At 35.1% G+C, this 22,137-nt stretch overlaps 1 protein-coding gene across 2 annotated transcripts in view; it reads left to right on the top strand.

Annotated features, from left to right (window-relative positions):
• The window catches only part of BANK1 (B cell scaffold protein with ankyrin repeats 1), a 305,074-nt gene that overhangs the window by 101,629 nt on the left and 181,308 nt on the right, over positions 1–22,137 (top strand). For both annotated transcript variants that reach the window (XM_032860894.1, XM_032860891.1), the window contains exon 6: positions 12,926–13,031. In XM_032860894.1, coding sequence (XP_032716785.1) covers positions 12,926–13,031 — 106 coding nt within the window. The remainder of the gene's footprint in view (positions 1–12,925; positions 13,032–22,137) is intronic.

Below are 22,137 nucleotides of genomic sequence, written 5' to 3'. Positions count from 1 at the left end.
GTAATAGTGTTCGATATACTGGTAACTCCCATTTAACTGAGATAATTAAAACCTTTGAGATTTTCATTCTATTTACAAAAGCATCTGGGGACAACCATAAAGTTAACTTTGTATAGGAACAACTAGATACAATATAAGAAAACAAATTAGGTCAAAATGCTATAAGAACATAGCAATTATTGATCAAATCATTAGCATCCTATCTGTTAAAAGAGTTTTTGAAGTGGTACTAAATAATTCTTTTTTGTTGTATTTCTTGTTGCTACAATGATACCTTTGCGCTGCCTGTATCGATCATTTTTGCACAGTTTGCTTTACACTCATTGAAATCTTATTTTCATGTTAGGGTACACATCATTTCCAGTTTTTATTAAATTATATATATGATTCAATCTTTGGTTTGCTGTTTGCATATATTTAATATAGTGTGAAGCCAAGTACAGTTGGGATGAGGGAAGATACATAAGGAACTCTCATATCATGAGGAGTTTTGTAGTTGTGAATCGTACTCTTAAAAGTTAGTTTTTTCACAAGGTTAAATTCAGATATTAACAGGTGATTCAGGAGATTCACCCCAAAGCCTTTCAGTAATTTTTTTTAATGTCCTTGTCTCCTTGGGAAGACTGGTGGACACCATTCTTCTTCTTTTCATCAGCTTCTGTTGATAAGCGGTACAGAACCATCTAGTATCTATACTTCACCATAATGCCAGTGTCGTCTGAGATGCTCCCTTGCTACAGACTTCTGCTGACTCCCTGGATAAGGTGCAAAATCCCCTGAACAGCATATCAGGCTGCAGAGTCCCACATCTCTCCCAACATCGGCTCTTACCACAGCATACCCTCCGTGTCTTCTTAATTCTCTCTTTGAGTCCTATGGTTTAGCCCTCCATGGTTGCTCCCTCTTAGCACATATTAAGCTCTTCCTTCTTTCCCCCTTCTTTAAGGCATGGGCTTTGTGGGATTTTTCATCCTCGCATACCCAGTTACTTTCCTGCAATTGGCTCCTGACACATGAGACACCCTGAGACAAAATGGGAAAACACAAGTGCTTGCTTTGTCCTCCAGTGCTAACTGAAAACGTAAGTGAACTATAGTTCAGGTATATAAATGATAAGAAGGAGAATGAAAACTGTCCTCTTAAAATACACTTTAATTTTTCCTCAGATTGAGTAAGTGAATCTGGTATTTATGAAAATGAAGAACACTCAGAGGCCCTGGATACCAGAAAAGTGGAGAATTTGTGCTATACATTTTTCATGTTCTCCCTCAGGAATGAACCATATGTTCACCATGTTGCTTGTTACAGACTTTTAACAGCTACAGGGTTCCAGATTCTAGTCTTCCCTTTCTTTTGAATATTCAGTAATGTTTGCTACTCAAAAAATGCCTACGATCTATGATCTATGATCACTCTTTCAAAAAGGCTGCATGTTATCTTTTCTTTCCCTTTCCTGGAAAGTGACTGCATAGCACAGGAGAACCGTTTCATTCTGGGTGGTGCAAGTGCAGGAGTTAGTTTCTTAAACCGAATCAGCAATCTCCTCATGAGCGCTCATTCTCTTTAGTATGGAAGGAATTTCCTCATAGGTACAGTGGAGGAAGCTAGAATATATGATCTGCGTTGGCCAATTCTGACTCAAATATTCCACAGTTTTATGACAAAAAATAAATACTTCAACTGGGGATTCTGACCACTCTGACCAAAGAGGATTGGCTTGCAAGGGTTCTCCATGCACCCTTTATTTCACTTGTATTAGCACTTCTTCCCAATTTTCCCTGCAGAGAAGGAAATGATGTGAATTTCATGTATCTTTCACCACTTTTATTACGTGTTTCCTATTTCTGATGAAATATTTGAAGTGAGGAGGGGAAGAAAAAATGAAGTACCATAGGGGCATTTATTTCTGGGTTCCTTTTTTCATATTTTTATGCCCTTAATTAGAATGGATCAGTAAAAATAAGGCGTATCTATCGAAACTTGCATTTTACTGATAAAATCAGTGACATTTTGTGCCATGCCTCCACCTGGGATAACAATTCAGCAATGGTTACTGATGCCTTATTTGGATAGTTCAGACTTAAACAACAATCCTCAGCTCACTTGCCAATCATTGAGTGAAACAGGAGCATACCATTTGGTCCCTTCATCCACATCCACTTATTTAGGAAATAAAAAATAAATTAGTTAACTTTAACAGCAGTTACAGTAGCTATTGTCAGGGAAAAAATAAGTATTTCTGAATGGAGTTACTTAGCCATGAACACAACCATAGTTTTAGTTCCCATTAATTCTCTATCCTATAAGCCATCTCAGTCCATATTGGCCCCATTCATTTCAGCTTATGTTTCACTGTTGTTTAGCATGTATCTTATTAATGCCACTTTAATTTATAGTTTCTGCTTACTCAGTGGAAATAAATAGTCCCTTCATTTTTTATTTCTCTCCAACTAAGTATCTCTTTGGCTTTTTATATTCCCCTCTACTCTTGTCACTGGGGTGGCTTTGACTGCCCTTTGCAGAGGATGTCTGTGTGTCCACGTCAGTGCTTCCTGTAAATGACCTCATTCGAGGGCAGCCTTCTGTTTTAATATCTAGCTCTTTAGAGGCTTCAGATCTTCTTCAACCATAAAGAATGTTTTTAAACAATCCAGAAAACAAAGCACAAGTCAAATACGGTTAACAATATTCCTCCATTGCTATTATTCATAACAAGACAATTAGGGAAAATTACAGAATCTGCCTCTGGAATGAATCCCAAATCATCAATAACCCTTTGGAAATTAGAAGACTGAAAAATCCTTGTGGCAAAAATGTGTTTGTTGGCATTTTTAAAAAGTCATTATGCATTCTGTGGGCCTCTTTCCTAATAATAGTTATAGTATCAACAATAAGATAAAGCAATAAAGTAAATATGTAATCTGGGAACTCTAAATTGTGTTTAGCATTCACAAACTATGCTTCCACAGTAAACAGCATCAAGATGCAGGAAATGAAGTAAAAGAAATCTTTGACAAGGAAAATTCAACTTCTAAGAATCCTGCCTCTCTCCCTCCCACCGCTCTCAGCCATTTAGCCGTCAACCATATTGCCTTAAGTAGCAGCACACAAAAAAATATAGTATGTCAATTGTGCTCAAGTCCTACACAACAAATCCAGTGGATGTTTTTCTTGTTCAATTTAACTTGACTTTCAGCAGCAACTGATACCATTGACCAAACTCACTTTCCTGATTTTTTTTTTTCCCCTTAGCTTTCAAGAAGCCCTATCTTGGGCACTTGGGTGGCTCAGTGGGTTAAAGCCTCTGCCTTTGGCTCAGGTCATGGTCCCAGGGTCCTGGGATCGAGCCCTGCATCGGGCTCTCTGCTTAGCGGGAAGCCTGCTTCCTCCTCTCTCTCTCTCTCTCTCTCTCTCTGCCTGCCTCTCCACGTACTTGAGATCTGTCTGTCAAATAAATAAATAAAATCTTAAAAAAAAAAAAAAAGCCCTATCTTTCTGGTTTTCCTTCTACTGCCTTCACCTTTTCTTCTCAATATCCTTTGTAATCTCTTCTTTCTGTGATCTAGAAAATAAAGTTACAATTTCAATATTTCTTAGGCTCTCTTCCTTTCCTGATAAATATTCACTTGCCCAGGTTAGCTTATCCACTTACAAAATACAATCCAAATGTGGTTTTCCCAGTCTTTCTGCCTCGGGATAGGCATCATTGTCCAGTTTAAACATCAAAAACATGAGTCTCCTTAATACCTTCTACTGTCTCACCTGACAAATTCAATCCATATTCAATCAAATTCAATCCATATCAGTTTTACTCACTTCTTCCACATCCCTCCAGTTCTAGCACCTCGTCCTCTGCTTTTCCTCTGCCTGAACCCCAGCGGGCTCCTCACTGGTCCTCCGCCATGTGTTCTTGCACCTGACCTACTCATCTCAAAGTCCATAGTCAGAGGGAATCTTTTAAAAAGAAAGGTCTCAGCAGGCAATGCTCCTGCTCAAACCCTTTTGTGCATTCCAAAGGTTATGTGGATTTAAAAAAAGAAAATCTTTTACATGAACAATATGGCCCTGTAGACGCTGCCTCCTCTCTTTCTCTCCAGCTTAATCTCACTCTCATTCCTCTTTCTCTGCACTCTAGACACACTAGTCAGCTTCCAGTTCCTGGACTTTTAGTTTCTAATTTCCTACTACAGGGCCTTTATATATGCTCTTCTTCCTAACTGAAACATTTTCCCAATCTCCTTTCCCCTCACTGACTTCCGCTAGTTAATTCTAATTCATCTCCCAAATTTTAATTCCAGCTTCTCTTCTTCAGTGAAGCCTCTCTTGAACTTGTACATCTCCCTATGTATCTCTTTGTAGCGCTGATCACATTCCAATTTGATATCTCTGTGTATGATATCTGTCAAATTAATATCTGCCTCTCATTAAACTCCAAGGTCATTTTGGGCAGAGATCCTATGTATTTGGTTCCCTGTTTCATCTCCAGAGCCAAGTACACTGCCAGAAATGTGGTTACTGAATGCCTGTTCCATTGGGCAAAGGAATGAGAGGTATTTTAAACATTAAGTTACCCTCCCAAACTGCAGTGACCCAGCTATCAGAGCCCCTTATTCCAACAGCCACCAGCTTCCCCATAGTACAAGCACAGCCTTTTTTCAGAGCTCAGGTTATTGGACTGTTGGCTGAAGGAGTGCTGTTTCTGACTGAAATAGAAAAAGCAGGACAAAGAAGGGAAAGACAAAGGAAAAACCAAATGAATATAAAACAATGAGACTAATTCTAACAGTCTACCTTGGGAACTAGTACCTTAAACAACTCAAAAAATAATTTCAAAAAATTAGGAAATCATGGCATTATTTAGAGAAGTCTTTTTTGAAAGACATTTCTCTGGATATTATAGGGCAATTTTTGTTTTAAAATTTGTGTTATTACTTATTTAACAGTAAGTTGTTACAAATTAATTGCTAAAGGGAGGTAAGGGTGAGAAGATTCATGGTTCCTAGGACTGTTCTTTCTAATGCCTGCGTTGGGAGAACTTTGGCCTTTTGTTTGTTTCATCATTAATGTCATTAAATATGTCTATTTTTGAGTCTGTTCAGGTTTGGTCAAATTAAAGCTTTGAGACTTTTTGACATTATGTAAATGAGGGGTCATATTGAAAAATTCAGCAAAATCAAGCTTCAGTCAATTTCTAGTAAGGTTTTTTTTAACTTTATTAGATTGCCTTTACCTAAATTATAATGTTTATGCACGACTGATGGAGATGGCAGAAGCTCCTATTTGTTCCCCCAGAATTTCTTTTTCCTTTCTTATATGATAATATAACTTTATCTGGGCACGTGTTTGCCCAGGTAAATATTGCACTTCCTGATTCCCTTGAAGCTGGGCAGAGCCATCTAACTACCCAGCCAGTGGCTGGGAGCATGTCCGTAGATATGTGCACATCTCTGATCATGTCCTTTGAAGAAGGGTGGAGTCTCTCCTTCACTGACTTTTGTCTCTAACTGGTTACAGCAACAACATGGGAGTGATGGATGAATCAGCTAGGACCATGAAGAGGAAGTATAGCACTGAACCCAGTAGAGCCCGGATCCCTTAATCAGCCCTAAATTAGCTTGCCTAATTCCAGGCTTTCATGTTAAAGAGAAATAGGCTTCCATCTTGTTTAAGCCACTGGCATTTTGGGTCTCAGTACCACAATAGCCAAACCTACCTTCTAATTGATTTATAAGACATGGGCCATTGAATTTAAAAATTTAGAAAGAAAAAAACAACTATTTTCTTCAGTTGCTACAAAAACAAGTTTGGGGAGCAGTCTCCTCATTAGAGACTGGTGTGCTATTCTAAATCACAGTGATTACATTTCATGAGTAGGTATGAGAGCTCACATTATAGTATTTAGAGAAAAGGGAATTAATATGTACTGGAGATTTTACACATTTTAAACTCTTAAATAGTTTTGTCAGTTAAGTATCATTAAGGTCCATAGCTAATGAGTCCTAGAGCAGGAATTTCAACACAGGTTTCTCAGATTTGAGACATTTTTTCTTATTATAATACCATTTTTGTGCTATGTAAAGAGATGCCACAACTCTGAATACTGAACCAATAATAAATAGAACATATTTGAAGAGCATCTTAAACTGCATTGTTTTATATTTTCATATTTACTTTTGCATTTGCGGTCAGACATAGGTTGAAATTCTAAGAACTGACTCACTTAAAACTTAGAAAAATTAATATGACAAAGAAAAATATCTCCTTTATCTTATTCTGTCACTTATTTAGGTTACTGCATTAACTGTTTGGAGTTAAATACTCATAATATTAAAAAAAAAAAAAAAAGTCTTTGCATAACCCTGGCAAGTATTTGCTTTGCTCCTTTACCCATCATTTTCTTTACAAGCTACAGTAGGAAATTTTGTTTAAGATACGTTATGTAAGCTATCAAATTTCCCTTTAAATGGCTATCTTGGCTCACTTTCACAGCACACACCGTGAACAGTGGAACAAACGAAATGACCTTTCTTTCACTAGTTAAACAAGCATAACAATTTGTTATAATAAAAATAACATGTTTTGAGCTCAACCATTGACTTTCCTTTTAGATATCTGAAGGTCAAGAGTAAAATGGAACCATTTAATGGGCTTTGTCTCCGATAACATTTTACAACCCTCCTATGGTTATTTCACTCAAGTTGTTTCTCTTGCTAATCAAGGTACTTTAAAACTATTACTGTCTTTCTCTACCAGATCTGTAACATTACTTTAATATTCTGTGGCCAGACTGATCGGGTTCATCACCCACCATTAATGCTGAAAACACTACTTCTTTGCCTGCTTCTGCTGTGAAACCTGGACAAGCCAGATTCTCACATTTTTAACCACCCAGGCAGCTAGAGTTTTCATGTTAAGAGTTAGACAAACAGACACAAGGGGACCAACATCTTTGGAGCTTTTGTTTTTGTGGTTAAAAAAAGAATAGATGTGGTTGCCTACTTTACCATCCCCCTCCCGTGTATGCCGTCTTTCCTTCCCCTTTCTGGCTGCATTTGAAGTGTCCATCATGAAACTATGGGACCATATTTATTTTTTACTCAAAAACTGTATCAGATTTTATTCTTTTCTCTGTGGCTAGAATGTAGTATTATATACAGTGTGTTTAGAATGTAAAGGCATAAGTTAAAATCCTTGATGTTGTGCTTACTAGCTCTACAGTTTGGGGTGTTACTAAGTTTTTTGTAACATAGTATTGCATCTATTAAAAAAAAAGTCATTTAAAAAAAATCTACCATGAAGGCATGTTATAAAAATTAGAGACAAATTATGTAAACTTAGCATATTCTAGGTATCCAGCATTTAGTTATTAGTACCTCAACTCCTGAGTCTGTTTCACTGTATGGACTTATGTTACACCTGAAACATAGAGGCTTTCGTACCAGTCCAGACATCTGAAGTGTCTCCTCATTGCTTCTATTAGATGATACTGTTCTAAAATCCTATTAAGGATAGTTTCTCAGTGCAGTCATGCCCAAGCAGTATTGATGCCCTTTACTCAAGAAAGGGGGACATCAGACTTTTTAAGGGGGTGCTGCTATGTAGACAGACTCTTCTCAAGGAATTCAGCTTTGTGTAATGAATATTTCCTGGTTTGTTTATATTTATTTTTCTGGTTCATTTTGTTCCTTTTTTTTGTGTGTGTTTACTTAAACTTTTAATTATTAGAAATTATAGATGTGTATGTATTTGTAAGAAATAATAGAGATTATGTGTTTGGTTTTGGTTTGTGTTTGGTTTGTGTTTTTCAAGGAATTGGTCCATTTCATGTAACTTGTCAAAATTATGTGTGTGGACTTGTTTCTTGTACTTCCTTATTATCCTTTTGATGTCTGCAGGTTCTATAGTGATATTCCATGTTTCATTCATGACGTTTGTCATTTGTATCTTTTCCTTTTTTTGGTCAATCTTTCTAGAGTCTTGTCAGTTTTTTACTAATGTTTTAAGAGGATCATCTGTTACATTGACTTTTTTCTATTTTATGTCTTCTATTTATTGATTTCTGCATTATATTTATAATTTTCTTCCTTCTACTTACTTTGAGTTGTTTTTTTTTGTTTTTTGTTTTTTTAGTTTGTTGAAGTGGGAACCCATCGTATTTACCTATATTTTTTACTTACTATGTTCTTTCTTCCTTCTTCATGTTACAAGATTTTTTCTTCTATCATATTCTTACTGTTTAAAGAACTTCCTTTATCCATTATTGTAGGGTACATCTGCTGGCAATAGATTTCCTCTTTTCCTTCGTTTGAGAGTGTCATGATTTCTATGTCATTTCTAAAGGATGCTTGTGCTGGGCATAAGATTCTTGGTTAATAATTCTCTTCTTTTAATTTTTGACAAATAGTGTGCCACTTCTTTCTACTACTACTACTACTGTGTTTCTAATTGTTTTTACCCTATAGAGTAAGGTTTTGTTTCTCATTCAAATTTTTTTCTTTGTCTTTAATATTCAGCAGTATAACTATAATGTTTCTTGAAATGACATTCTTTAGCTTTACGTTGTTTATGGTTTGTTCAGTTTCTTGAATCTGTAGGTTTATCTCTTGCTAAATCCAGGAAGTTATCAGCCATTATTTCTTTGTGTACTTTTTCATCCCTATCCTCTTTCTCCTCTTCTCCTGGGATTCTGATCACATGAACCTTAAATCTTTTGTTATAATCTCACAGATCCCTGACACTGGTTTTTTTTTGGTCTGTCAGTCTTCTTTGTCTCTGTTGTTGAGGTTGAGTATCTTTCATTGTTCTATCTCCAAGTTGACTGATTCTTTCCTTTGCCCCTTGCATTATGCTGTTGAGCCCACCCACAGCATTTTGATTATTGTGTTTTTCAGTTCTAAAAATCACAATTGATTCTTTTCTATACCTTCTATTTCTTTGCTGAAACTTTGTATTTCCTTGCTGAGGCTTTTTTAAAAAAAAATTATTTCAAGAATTATTGTATTATCTTGTTGAAGCTTTTTATCATGACTGTTTTAATATCTTTTCCAGATGATTCTAAAATCTTTGTCCTCTTTGTATTGACATTTATTGATTGTCTTTTTTTATTCAGTTAGAGATCTTCCTGGTTCTTGGTATAAAAATTGATTTTCTATTAAAATGTGGACACTTTAGTTGTATTTAAGTAGAAGAAAAGGAGATAGTACTGTTCCATCTTCTCAGAAGTGGCATTCCGTGATTCTAAATATCTTTTTTTTTTTAAAGATTTTATTTATTTATTTGTCAGAGAGAGAGAGAGCGAGAGTGAGCACAGGCAGATAGAGTGTCAGGCAGAGGCAGAGGGAGAAGCAGGCTCCCTGCTGAGCAAGGAGCCCGATGTGGGATTCAATCCCAGGACTCTAGGATCATGACCTGAGCCGAAGGCAGCCACTTAACCAACTGAGCCACCCAGGCGTCCCTCTAAATATCTTTTAAAACAGATACTTTATATATTTTTCTCTTTTAAAAAATACTTATTATAATAAAGTTGTTTATCAGGAATAACTATATGTATCTGTATAGATATATATATATATCATGCTTCAGATTCATATAGAGTCATGATCTATAAATATGTATGTGAATTTTTTAAAGTTCATTAATCAATCCCACATTTCCTTGCATGACACTGAAAGAATTCTGGAAAAAGTCATATATTTATTTCATATGTACAAAGTTGTTATCCTTTTTTTAAATATAAGATTGTCTATCTCATTGCTTAGTTTTTTCTGAATTCTTTTTCTAATATTCTTGATAGGTATAGATCTAAGCAAAAGTACATATGTATATATATTTATATTATTCATATATAAGTAATCTTTCTTATAACCAAATACTAGTGTAAACATAATTTTATCATTACATTCTAATTTTCACATCAAGTTGTTCCTTATTAACTAAAATCTCAGAGTGGTTAAAGGTGTTGCTGAATAAATGTTAAACTACTCTATTTTAACCTCTATTTAAACAATCATTATATCAACCTCATTAAGTATGTTTTAGGTTGCACAATTTATTTTAAGGAGAGGAAATTTTTTTTTACAAGCAAAATTCATATCAGCTTTATTCATAAAAGACAAAAATGAAAAAAACCCAAATGTTCTCTAACTGGTGAACAGATTAGCAAAATGCAGAGCACCCATGACATAAAGAAGTACCGCTCGACAACAGAAATGAGCATTCTTTTTTTTTTCTTTTATTTTACTTTATTTCTTTTCAGTGTTCCAGAATTCATTGTTTATGCATCACACCCAGTGCTCCATGCAATACGTGCCCTCCACAATACACACCACCAGGCTCACCCAACCTCCCACCCTTCTCCCCTCCAAAACCCTGTTTGTTTCTCAGAGTCCACAGTCTTTCGTGGTTTGTCTCCCCATTTTCAAATTTCAATGTCAGTGTTTAGAAAGGTTGCCTATTTGTGTCCTTGAAATTTAGAAATAAGCATAACTGCTCATATCAGATTTTTCTAGTTAGGATATCTTCTAGGGAGAAATCCTTTAGGAATCATTTTTAATAGCCATTTCTGTGATTTTTCACATGTTTGTTTGTGTCCTATACCATTTTTTTGTAGGCATAATACTAGAAACAGAATTGTGAAATGGAAAATAGATGTGATTCAACTAGTTATGATAGGCTGGAATATTAAAAGTTTCCTATATCTTTCCTAATTAAATAATTGTCTACATGGTGAAGGTTTTTTCCTTCTTCTTATTTTAAAAACACTGCCACTGTATTTTTAAAAATTCAGTGGTATAAGCAGTAGCATCTCTCACATTAAAGTGTCACAGTGCCTTAGGGGAAGAAATGGTGCTTCCCAAATTCCTACTGGGAACTCTTGCCCTTTTGAATTCTCATTTGTGTCTCATAATCTCAGAACTGGAAGGAATCTCAGAGTTGATCTTACACCTAACTTATATGTGAGTTTGGTGACTCAATGACACACCAGTCTGTCCATATTAAATCTTGCACACTTTATGGAATAAATACCAAGTTTATCTCCTCACATAGAAATGTCACTAACTAGATAATAGTCTATGCAGAACTCTTGTGGCCAATGGCACAATTTTTAAAGAAAATTTATAAACTAATGTTATGGTTTTCATATTTTCATGGTCCCTTTCATTAGTTCGTATAGCTAAGACATTCTTTTTGAGATTTAGTATACAGAAAGTGTAACTATATTGCCAGTAATGTAAATAAGTTTAATTTAATCCACATAATAAACATTTCCATGTTAATTTTTATAGGCCTTAAACAACTCCTTGTTGCTCACAGAATGAATTATAAACTTTTTATTTCATATACAAAAAACTTTTTGAAATGCCCACTTCCTTCTCTCTCATTCTTCTGCAGTTGTACGGAAATTTCTAAAACCCTTAACTGGATCATGCTTTATGATACCTCCATGACAATATGCAATTTGTTCCTTTAGTCCAGAATGCTCCTTATATGTGTAGCAATCTCAGTTTAGCTCATCTCACCTACAAAGCCGTTTCTAACCTTTTCATCCCGTGTGGAATTGAGCCACCTCCCTTGCCTGCACTGTACTTAACCCATGAAGATTTTCTATCACCGTACATTGAACTCAATTCATTGCCCATATGTAATTAGATGACCATGAATTTCTTGAAGGCAAGGCTTATTGTTGAATCTCTCCTCCTTTTTTTAAAAAAAAATGCTCCAGAGTTAATGGTCTCACATAGTCCATAACCATAGCATTAAGAAGATTAATGTTGGTTTTGCTTAGCATTCTATAGCTCTAAGTTGAGAAGACTTTCATCCTCTCTCTCCACTTTTAAGGAGGACTTTTAAAAATCCAGAGAAGCCCAGACCACTTTGTTATTGAAGGCATGCAGATTTATTGAAAGAAATAGAGTAAGAAAATGTCTTTTTTTTTCAATCCAGTCATTTAATTTCTGTGACTAGGTATTGGTAATAAGTCTAATTTTATTTGGAAATCATACAAAAACCTTAATTAGGAACTTTTGTTCCACAAACCTCTCTCTACTCGATGGCTTTGGATTGGACCACCTCCTCAGATATAGTTATCCAGGTCTCAAGCCAAACTAGTCATAGCCATAGCTCACAAAAAACAATTTTAAAGGAATGGTGGGTCTGTTATAGGCTTGTCACGGGTAGTATGATTCTACATGGCTCATCTCCCAAGTGCTCAGTTTAGGGAAATAGAGTCAACATATAGCTTATTCTATAGCTGGGGGCAGGGGGAGACCAAGATGAATATTCCCCCTCACTTTAACACAGAAGTGAAATAATCTATTTAAAACTATACCATTTCTGATCCTTAGGTTAAAGAACCAGACTCATCATTTTATTACTTCATTTATTAAAATGTAACATGTATTTTAACAGAATTTATTTTTGAAACAAATTCCAGTGTTATCATTGATCTGCTGTAAAGCTTTATTAAAATTAATAAGTATTTAAATAAAATTATTCATCCAGGCACAAAGGTTTTTATTTATTGCATCTATTTTTCCATTGTTTTAACAACTGATATTTAGAGGCACCTGGGTGGCTCAGTTGGTTAGGTGTCTGCCTTCAGCTCAGGTCATGATCCTGAGTCTACCCTTCCCCCTGTTCAATGGGGAGTCTGCTTCTTCCTCTCTCTCCACTCCTCCCTCAGCTTGTGCTCTCTCTCTCTCTCTCTCACTCACTCTCTCAAATGAATAAATAAAATCTTTAGAAAAAAAAGTAAACAAGTTTTAGTCAAGCCCCTAATGTTTTGTACTTTTCAAAAGAGGGGCCAGTTTTATTAGATAGATTAACCAACATTTACCCCAGCTCATGATCTTTATTATGTTGCACTAAGATAAGTTTCTATGTAAATAACTGAACTAATAAAAATTTCTTTTTTGTTTGAAAACAGAAAGACATTGATGAACTTGATGATATTCTTACATCCATATTCAAACATGAGATACCATATTATGAGTTTCGATCGTTCCAACCTGAAATCAACCCCCAAAAAGAACGTGAGTATTTTCCAACTGCATCAATTATTCACACACTATAACTAGTTAATAAATATTATAGCCAAGAATATAGCTGGCTGCACTGCTGATTAAATGTTTTAGACAATTCCCATCCCCTGGTAAGAGAGCACGTTTGTAACAAACTTCTAGAGGTCCATTTGGTAAATTGTTTTATCATGAGCCCCAAAAATGTGCCTAACTTTTAAAATCAGCAAACTTGATTCCTGTTGTTATTCTGAGGAAATTTTTAGACAATTGATAATGGAGATTGTTCATCACAGCTTTATTTATAATTACCGAAAGTAGAAATAACTTAATCGAGGTAATTGATTAAATAAATTTTGGGACATCCATTAATGCAACATCATAAACAAATTTTATTATGAATTGATTTGCTGGCTGGAGTGATGCTTTGATATATACTTAATCGAATAAAAGCAGGGTACATAGCAGTAGATAGAGTGTGATCTGCTTAAAACAGTACATAGGTTTAGTAGTATATATGTATCTGTATATATACATATTATATATATGATAGTATATATAGTTTATATATAAATAAATATAGTTTATATATAAATAAATATGGTTTATATGTGTGTGTGTGTGTGTGTGTGTGTGTGTATGGTTTGGACAGGCATGCGCCTGTTAACAATAGTTATGCAATTGCAGGTATTAGGTCTTTTTTCCATTTTACTTAATCTGTGTTTTCCACAATGACTGTGTTATTTGTGTCATAAAAAGAAATATATATATGTATCAAGAAAATTATGGAGGAGCTATTACAAGAAAAATCATACTTCTAAATTTTATCATGAGCTCAGCGGTGTATTTTCAAAATCGCCTGTTCCTACATAGTTTGTTGACACACCATTTATAATTTGTTTATATTCCCACTGTGTGCCAAACACTATGATAGAGATGTAATGGTGAGTAAGACAGGAATGAAGCTAAAGAATATGAGAGGTTGACTATAGGTATACTGTAGGACTATTTAGCAGAGGCTTTTTCTATAGGATTTCTATACTATTTGAAGCGGTTTTATCCTCAGGCTGACAAGCCTCAGGGAAGCAGGAAGAAAAGAGGAGGAGTCTAAAGTCACAGCCAATTGTGATTTACCTAGATGTGCAAGAACCTGTAAGATGTTTGCATTATGAGTTTACATTAAATGGAAAGGTTAATAATGGGCTAGTTCTGAAAAAGGAATCCGGTGAGAGTGATAAAAGCGTATTTCCCATATACATTTTAACAATGTATATATAACTCACTAAGGTTAGAAATTAAGTTAGGGTAGAAAAGGAACATAATTTGATTTCTCACTTGAGACACTCATCATTTGACTGGGAAACAAGATAATATATGTCATAATAGAAAGAAGCAATGCACTAAACTCTATGGAATTTATTATATCAACAATAGAATTTTAGAAAAAAAGCTGCATTCTTTTTCAGGATATGCTTCATAAAGGAGGTAGGATTTTACCTATGTCTTGAATGATGTGTTCCCCTAAGGAAAGGGAAAGGAAACAGAAATTCTAGACAAGAGAAAGTGCATTGAAAAGTATGAGGATGGAACTATTACCCAATTTTTCCAATTTCTTCAGCCTTGCATTTATTTAGGCTTGTGGAATAGAATTGTGGCTTTAGAGAGAAAGGAATGGTCTCTCATTTATATGGTTTAAGAATTCTAGCTAAGTTTAAAAGTGCTTCTCAGTATCTTGTTTAGGTTACAGAATGTGAGTTTTATTTTTTTAATTTTTTTAAAGATTTTATTTATTTATTTGATAGACAGAGATCACAAGTACACAGAGAGGCAGGCCGAGAGAGGGGAAGCAGGTTCCCTGCTGAGCAGAGAGCCCTATCCAGGCCTCAAGACCCTGAGATCATGACCTGAGCCGAAGGCAGAGGCTTAACCCACTGAGCCACCCAGGCACCCTAGAATGTGAATTTTAGAGTTGGAAAGGATGGAAGAGCTCTGGTCCTTTATTTTTATAGAAAAAGAATTCTGGATGTGTTAAATCAGAGTTCCTGATACTGTGAATACAGTTAAGCTTCTACTTTTCTAACAAACCTCCAAGTAAAGCTGATGCTTGCCAGTCTCAGATCTTTCACTTAGTATTAAGTATTTAGAGCAGTGGTTCTAAGACTTGGTGCATATTATAATTAGCTCTGGAGCTTTAGAGCATTTGATGCCTAAACCACGTCCCTTTCCCCCAGCAATGAAGAATCTGGAAGTGGGTCCCAGCTCTCAGTACTTTTTAAAGTTTTCCAGGTGATTCCAGTGGGTGGCCAAGTTTATCAGCCCCTTGTTGCTTCAAAATATTACAGATTTCTACAGCAAAATCATTCTTTGTACTGACCTTTGGCATAGAGAAAATACTATTCTCTCAGGTCAGAAAATTAGTAGTATAAGAAAGTTTTGAACCATTGCTAGAATATAATGGTCATTACATGTTTGAAAAAGATAAAACAATTACAATTTTAAAAAGAAGTTAAAAATGAAAAGTTCAATATAATCTGGGTAATTCATTCAGAAACCTCATTGCTGGGTATTGTTAGATGACAGATGCTATGAAGCCTATAACAAGAAAACAACCATCATAACATCAGGCTTTCATTTCTAGTGGAAGTACAAAATAGCAAAATACAAATCACAGAACAAAAATACACAAGATAGACATGAATATGACTGAACTCATGTTTTGCTTGCCTCCTTGACCTCATAATCTTGAATCAGTGTCAGCTTCAAAAAGCTGGTCTTAAAGACCTTGCACCTGTATTTTCATAGTGTTCAAGTTAAACTGATGATAAGATTTGAGAAGCCTTTATACACAAAGTGGAATTAATTGAGCAAGAGAATTTGGGAAAGAAATGGTAGGTTGTTAAGGAAGTTCTATAGAAACATTTCTAGAGATGCACTGAGACGTAAATTCAGCAAACAATGAACCAGGTATAACTCCAGATTCTATCCCTGAAGACAGTTCTATAATTATTTGGTGAAATGTTTTATTTATTAAATATGTATTATTTATTACTCTATATTTTAGCTGAAATAAATTGGAGGTTAGGACACTTTGTGGAGAAGATAGTCATAAGGAATTGGTAGGGTATACTCGGGTATTAACCTACCCTTAGGGTGAGCCATGGAATTACATACAAATACTCATGGTTCTTTAAAAATATGATGCTAAATGCTATATTAACCAAACTGTTATATCATTGTTCCATCCTCTTTTCAAGTTGACTTCGGTAAATTCTGGGCTTAGTTCCTTCTTACTTCATTTATAATAAGTAAAATGCTATTCCATATCATTATGCCTTGGCCATTTTCACTCCTGTCTTCCAATAAATTTCCTCATTTGACTTTTTTCCCCTAGGCAAGCAGCATTGAGATGTGGGATTATAGAGATAAGATAGAAATTATATAAGAAACAATATCTACTTTAGTGTTCTCTTACCCTTTAATGCTTTATTATTGACTTAAAAATAACATTTTTCATAGGAAAAAATTCTCCCTAGTAAAATAATAAAAGATTTCTAAATGAACTTGATATGGTAATGGAACATAGGACTTTTGAACACAACAGTCATAGAAATAATTCATGTACAACGTTCCAGTATGTGAATCACTTGCAATTGTACAATCAATACAGGGTATTTTAACAGGCAGTTTCCTACCGATACACAAGATACTAGAGTAAGAAGTATCTGAGTACCTTCTTAAAGTAAGCGTGAGTGATTTATGAGTGAATTCTGTTTTGGTTGTTGATTTGGTATAGGCCGCTGTGAAATCGGTTTGTAGGTGACTGATGGTAGGGTGGTGGGGCCAAGCAGCTCAGCTGCCAGACACCATTGCCTTAGCCCCTCTGCAACTCTCCCCTGTTCTGAGCTTCAAGCCCTCTTCTGCAGAGTCTTAGGAAAGTCTTGCTATAGAAGATACATAAACTTCCCTAACCTCAGAACCCTCCCAAAGACTGCAATAAAGATTACATGTCATGTAATAGGAAAAAATAAATAGCTTGGCTTGTTTTTAAAAGAGGTTACAGTTGCTGGTACCAATTTGTAATTTCACCAGCAGTGTTATGCTCCACATCTTTTCTATATCAAGAATTGCAAGGGAATTTATTTTTGCCATCTGACAGGTGTGAAATGATATATCAGTCTTTAATTAATACTGTTATTATTAATAGAGTCATGCATCTTTTCTTTTGTTATTTACAATTTTATTTTTCTTCAGTGAATTTCCATTTAATAGAGTTTATGTATTTCTATTGGTTGCTATCTTTTTCTTAATCGAATTGGGGATTTTTTTCTTTTTCAGTTATATTCTTTTTTTTTTTAAGATTTTATTTATTATTTATTTGACACAGAGACAGAGAGATCACAAGTAGGCAGAGAAGCAGGCAGAGAGAGAGGGGGAAGCAGGCTTCTTGCCAAGCAGAGAGCCTGATGCAGGACTCAATCCCAGGACCCTGAGACCATGACCTGAGCCGAAGGCACAAGCTTAACCCACTGAGCCACCCAGGAGCCCCTATATTCTTTATAGTAGCTATTTGTTAGTTCTATACATTGTAAATATCTACTTAATTGATTGCTTGTTTTTTAGTTTATATGGTATTTTATGTAAGCATATAATTAAGTTCGTTATAGAATTTGTTTCTATTAGAACTCATCCCCACCTCATTCTTAAAATTATCTTTGTTCTTCTTCCTCCTTTATTTGTCCTTTGATATTTAGGATCAGCTTGTCAAATTCTATTAAAAACTCTAATAAAGGGGTGCCTGAGTGGCTTAGTTGGTTAGGTGGCTGCCTTTGGCTCAGACCATGATCCGAAGATCCTGGGATCAAACCCCACATAGGGCTCTCTGCTCAGTGGGGAGTCTGTTTCTCCCTCCCCTCCCCTCCATCCATGCTCTCCCTCTCTCAAATAATTAAATAAAATATTTTTTAAAGTTCTAATAAAATTAAGTAAAGCTATAAGTTAATTTTGTAAAAATTACCACTTTTTAACATACTTAACTCTCTCTGGTCATATGCATGTAACTTTATTTATTTGGGTGTTTTTATTATATACTTCAAAAGTATTATATTTTTATAAAATCCTTAAAAACTTCTATTAGATTTATTTCTGATTATTTTATGGTTTTGATATCATCAAAAATGTTACTTTAAAATTATGATTTTTAATTATTTTTGACTCTTGACCTTTCCTTGATACCCATGGGATTGAGCCATGTATCTTATAACATATCATAGCTCTGTGTGGAAAGAGGAGTTTTTGCAAATGAGGAATTACTATTCTCATTTCCTAAGAAGAAAATTAGGAACAGATAGAATCAACATCAGGGATATTTTACAAAAACATTTTTAATTGAATATTTTCCCAAAATATAAATTTTGCAAAACATGAAGTTATATGGACCTTTTCAGTTTTCTTTTTAAAATTTAATTCTTTTATTTGAGCATAGTTGACACACAATGTTACATTAGTTTCAGGTGTACAACATAGTGATTCAACAAGTTTGTGCATTATGCTGTGTTCACAAGTGTAATTACCATCTGTCTGGATACATTGCTATTACAATACACTGACCATACTCCTTATGCTACACTGTATTCATTCCATAACATGGAAACCTGTATTCGTTTTGATTATAAATCACTTGAGAAGAAAATAAAAAACAATGAAAAAAGCCAATCTGAAAGGAAAATAAATGGTTAAGATTATTCCTTATTTTGGGATAAGTAGTGATGGTGGTAGGAAAAAAATACAGTCATGTAATCTCACTTTAAATTAGTTACAAACACATCACTGTTTAGTAAATATACTAAATTAGGGACAGCTTTACACATAACACACTATCAAAACATGTAACGATTGAGTAAATTGGAGATTTGGTATGTAAATTGACTGTAAAATTACAGATTTTTCCACTTATTTTCTTGATAACTCAACCTACAGGTATATAGATTTTCACATCTTCTACCCAGGACATTTGTTAGCATATTCTCAAGTTGATTTCATGAACTGATGGTTCAATTTGTATCAAATAATAATAAAATAAAACAAGAACTTTGAATCCCTTAAAATGTTTTCCACTTCAATAACCAAAAAAAAGTTATTCTTTTAGTATTATATTACTGGTATTTACTTTCACTGTGTTTCTTTGAAGATTCTATATTTCTCCAGGTAAGAAGTTTGAAAAGTTATTCTTACAAGCATCATACCTGTGATTGGAGAATGTACATTTAAAAAAAAAAAAAAAGATTAAGAAAGGAAGGAAGGAAGAAAGCAAAAAAAAAAAAAAATAATGTTGATACCTAGGCAAAAATTTGACCTTCCCCGCACATGAATTATTCCCCAGACAAGGAAGCACCTCTGGCCTTGAATCCATAGAGAGCATAGGTAAGAAAGAACAGTATGTCCTATAGAATCAAAGAAAAACCTCCCTGGCCTGAGGTTGAATCCTAACATTGTGAAGATAGGCAATATGTATCCCGAGTCCAGCAACCATTTATGAATGGTCAGCCCCTTCACATTTCAACATTTGTAATTCTTTCTCATTATACCCATTCCCACTAGCATAGCAACACATATTCTGTAATAACGGAGAAGTCTGTAAATTATAGATTAAAAAAGATGAGCCTGTAAATGTATGTTTTTTCCCAGTTAAGAGAACTTTGATCTAAAAGATTTTATTAAGCAATCTTATTCGTTCATTCATATTATAAGTGTAAACAGAGTACCAGATACACTCCTAGGTACTCCTGGGTCGCCATTGTACAAAAACCTGTCTTCGTGGAACTCTTATTTTAATGAGGGCAACAGAATAAACAAAATATTGTTTTAACTAGTAATTCGGGTTTTAAGAAAAATAAAGTGGGGAGGTAGAAAGATGGGAGGTGGAGATGTCATGTGAAGATTATAATATAGTTTTGTATTATCTACATGTTAGAAATAGTATCTTGCTGCTACACAGAGAACAGATTATAGCTGGGTAAGAACAGAAGCAGTGACACCAGGCAGGAAGCCATTCTGGTTGTCTTGATGGGGGGAGGGGATGCGATGACAGCTATCACCTGGTGGGGGCAGTGGAATTACTAACATGTGCCCTTACATGGTAGATATTTGAAGGTAAAAATGGTAGGACTTGCTGACAGATTGTCAAAAGCCCAGGAATGAGGTCATTGTGGTATTCACAGCCATCGCCTGGATAAGACCACTCTGTAGAGAGGGTAGTTCAGAGTAAAAGTCAGTCCTGGGTAATGCACTATTTAGAGGCCTGGAAGAGAAATATCCATAAAAGGAGACTGAGAAGAATCACTTATTGAAGTAGCAGTGTTGTCTCTCGAGAGCAAGTAAGGAAAGTGTTTCTGAGAAAAAGAAGTGATCTACCACATCTTATCCTACCACTGAGAGTAGAAGTGGGAAAATGCCACATAATAATTTGTAATTTACAAAACCATTCACTAATGCCCAAAATGTCCCCCCAGTGGATCTAGGTATTCCCCAGATCTTTGCACCAAAAATATCACTTGGTCTATCAGTTTCTCCTGAAAGTCTCTATCAATAGATAGTATCTGTAGAGCAAATAATGGACAGATTAAGAATTACAGTTTTGAGTAACTCCCCAAGACCCCCAAAATTCTGCAAAAAAAAAAAATATCTAAAAGTAGTTGGAAATGCAGGCTGATTCAGAGACTGCAAGTTGTTAACAAATGAAATAAAGCACTACTCAGAAGACACAGAAGAGAATTATGTAGTTGTAACTAACTGCCTCTCAAGTTCATTTTCTGTTGTACTGAACCTGAATTTTGTCTGTCATATACACTTCCCCATTTTAAACATCTCCAAAGTTGAAGGATGAGTTCATATATACACACATTGGGATAAGATATGACTAGAAGACTACAGGACAAAATTATGAACGGAGCAATGTAATATACAAGGGACAGGACGACAGAGAAGTTAAAAAAAAAAAAAAAGGAAAGAAGTAACAATTATGCAGAGAATCCAAACTGGCAATAGCAGGGTTAACAGCACATGATAAAGAATAGGTGAGGCTTGGAAGCTAAAGCAGTAGGCTGCTTGTGTCTAGCTACTTTTATAGCGTTCCTATCCTGAGAGCCAGTTTCTGACTTAGGTCATTCTGGAAGCCAGAAAGATGAGCTGGGATGGCAGAAGTTGTATCCTTATGGAACAAATTGTTGACAATAATAGAAATCTGAGAAATAAGCATGACCTCTACCCAGGATATCTGACAGAAATTATATCCTCAGTGCTTATTATCCATAGAATCTGAATGAAGATTACCTCTGTAAGAATATAATGTGAGATGTTTGGTTGAAATATTGTTTCTAACAATGTTTATTTCTCAGATTGCTGTAAGACTGAATATTTCTCCAGGAAATAAGTAAAGATAAATATATTTTAACAGTAAATTTTCTCTTCGATTGTAGTCTTTTCCATTGACAACACAAAAAGATATTTTGAAATATGTAAAGCAGGGGTGCCTTGATGGATCAGTCAGCTGGAAGTCCGACTCCTGGTTTTGCTCAGGTTATGTCTCAGGGTCCTGGGATTGAGCCCCATGTCAGGCACCACTGGGCTCTATGCTCAATGCAGAGTCTGCTTGTCCCTCTCCTTCCCCCTCTGCCCCTGCCCCCATGCTCTCTCTTTCTCTCTCTCTAAAATAAATATATACATACATACATAAAATCTTTTTTAAAAATTAAAAAATAAATCAAACATTTAAACCATGATGGAAATGGAAATCTCTTAAAGAAACAGTGAATAGAATGGAGAAAAAGTCTTCCCCAGACATACTTTGTATACTTTGCAGTTTTACTAGCTCTCTGTGAGGTTTACCTCAGTTTTCCTGGCTATCCACTCTTGCTTAATCATTTAAACCAAGCCCCATACTTCCTTGTATTTAGCATTTTGCTCTTGAACTTCGGTGGACATCAGAATTACTTGGAAGGTTTGTTAAAACTCAGATTGCTGGACCCTACTCAGAATTTTTGATACAGTAGGTCTGGGATGGGCTCAGGGATTTTACATTTCTCACAAATTCATAGATGATACTGATGTTAGTGGTCTGTGAGTC

Source organism: Lontra canadensis, unplaced genomic scaffold (assembly GCF_010015895.1).
Source record: "Lontra canadensis isolate GAN:19392208 unplaced genomic scaffold, GSC_riverotter_1.0 scaffold1, whole genome shotgun sequence".
Taxonomy (NCBI): Eukaryota; Metazoa; Chordata; class Mammalia; order Carnivora; family Mustelidae; genus Lontra; species Lontra canadensis.
The sequence above is the reverse complement of the archived record's forward strand: the minus strand, read 5'-3'. Positions and strand labels throughout refer to the sequence as shown.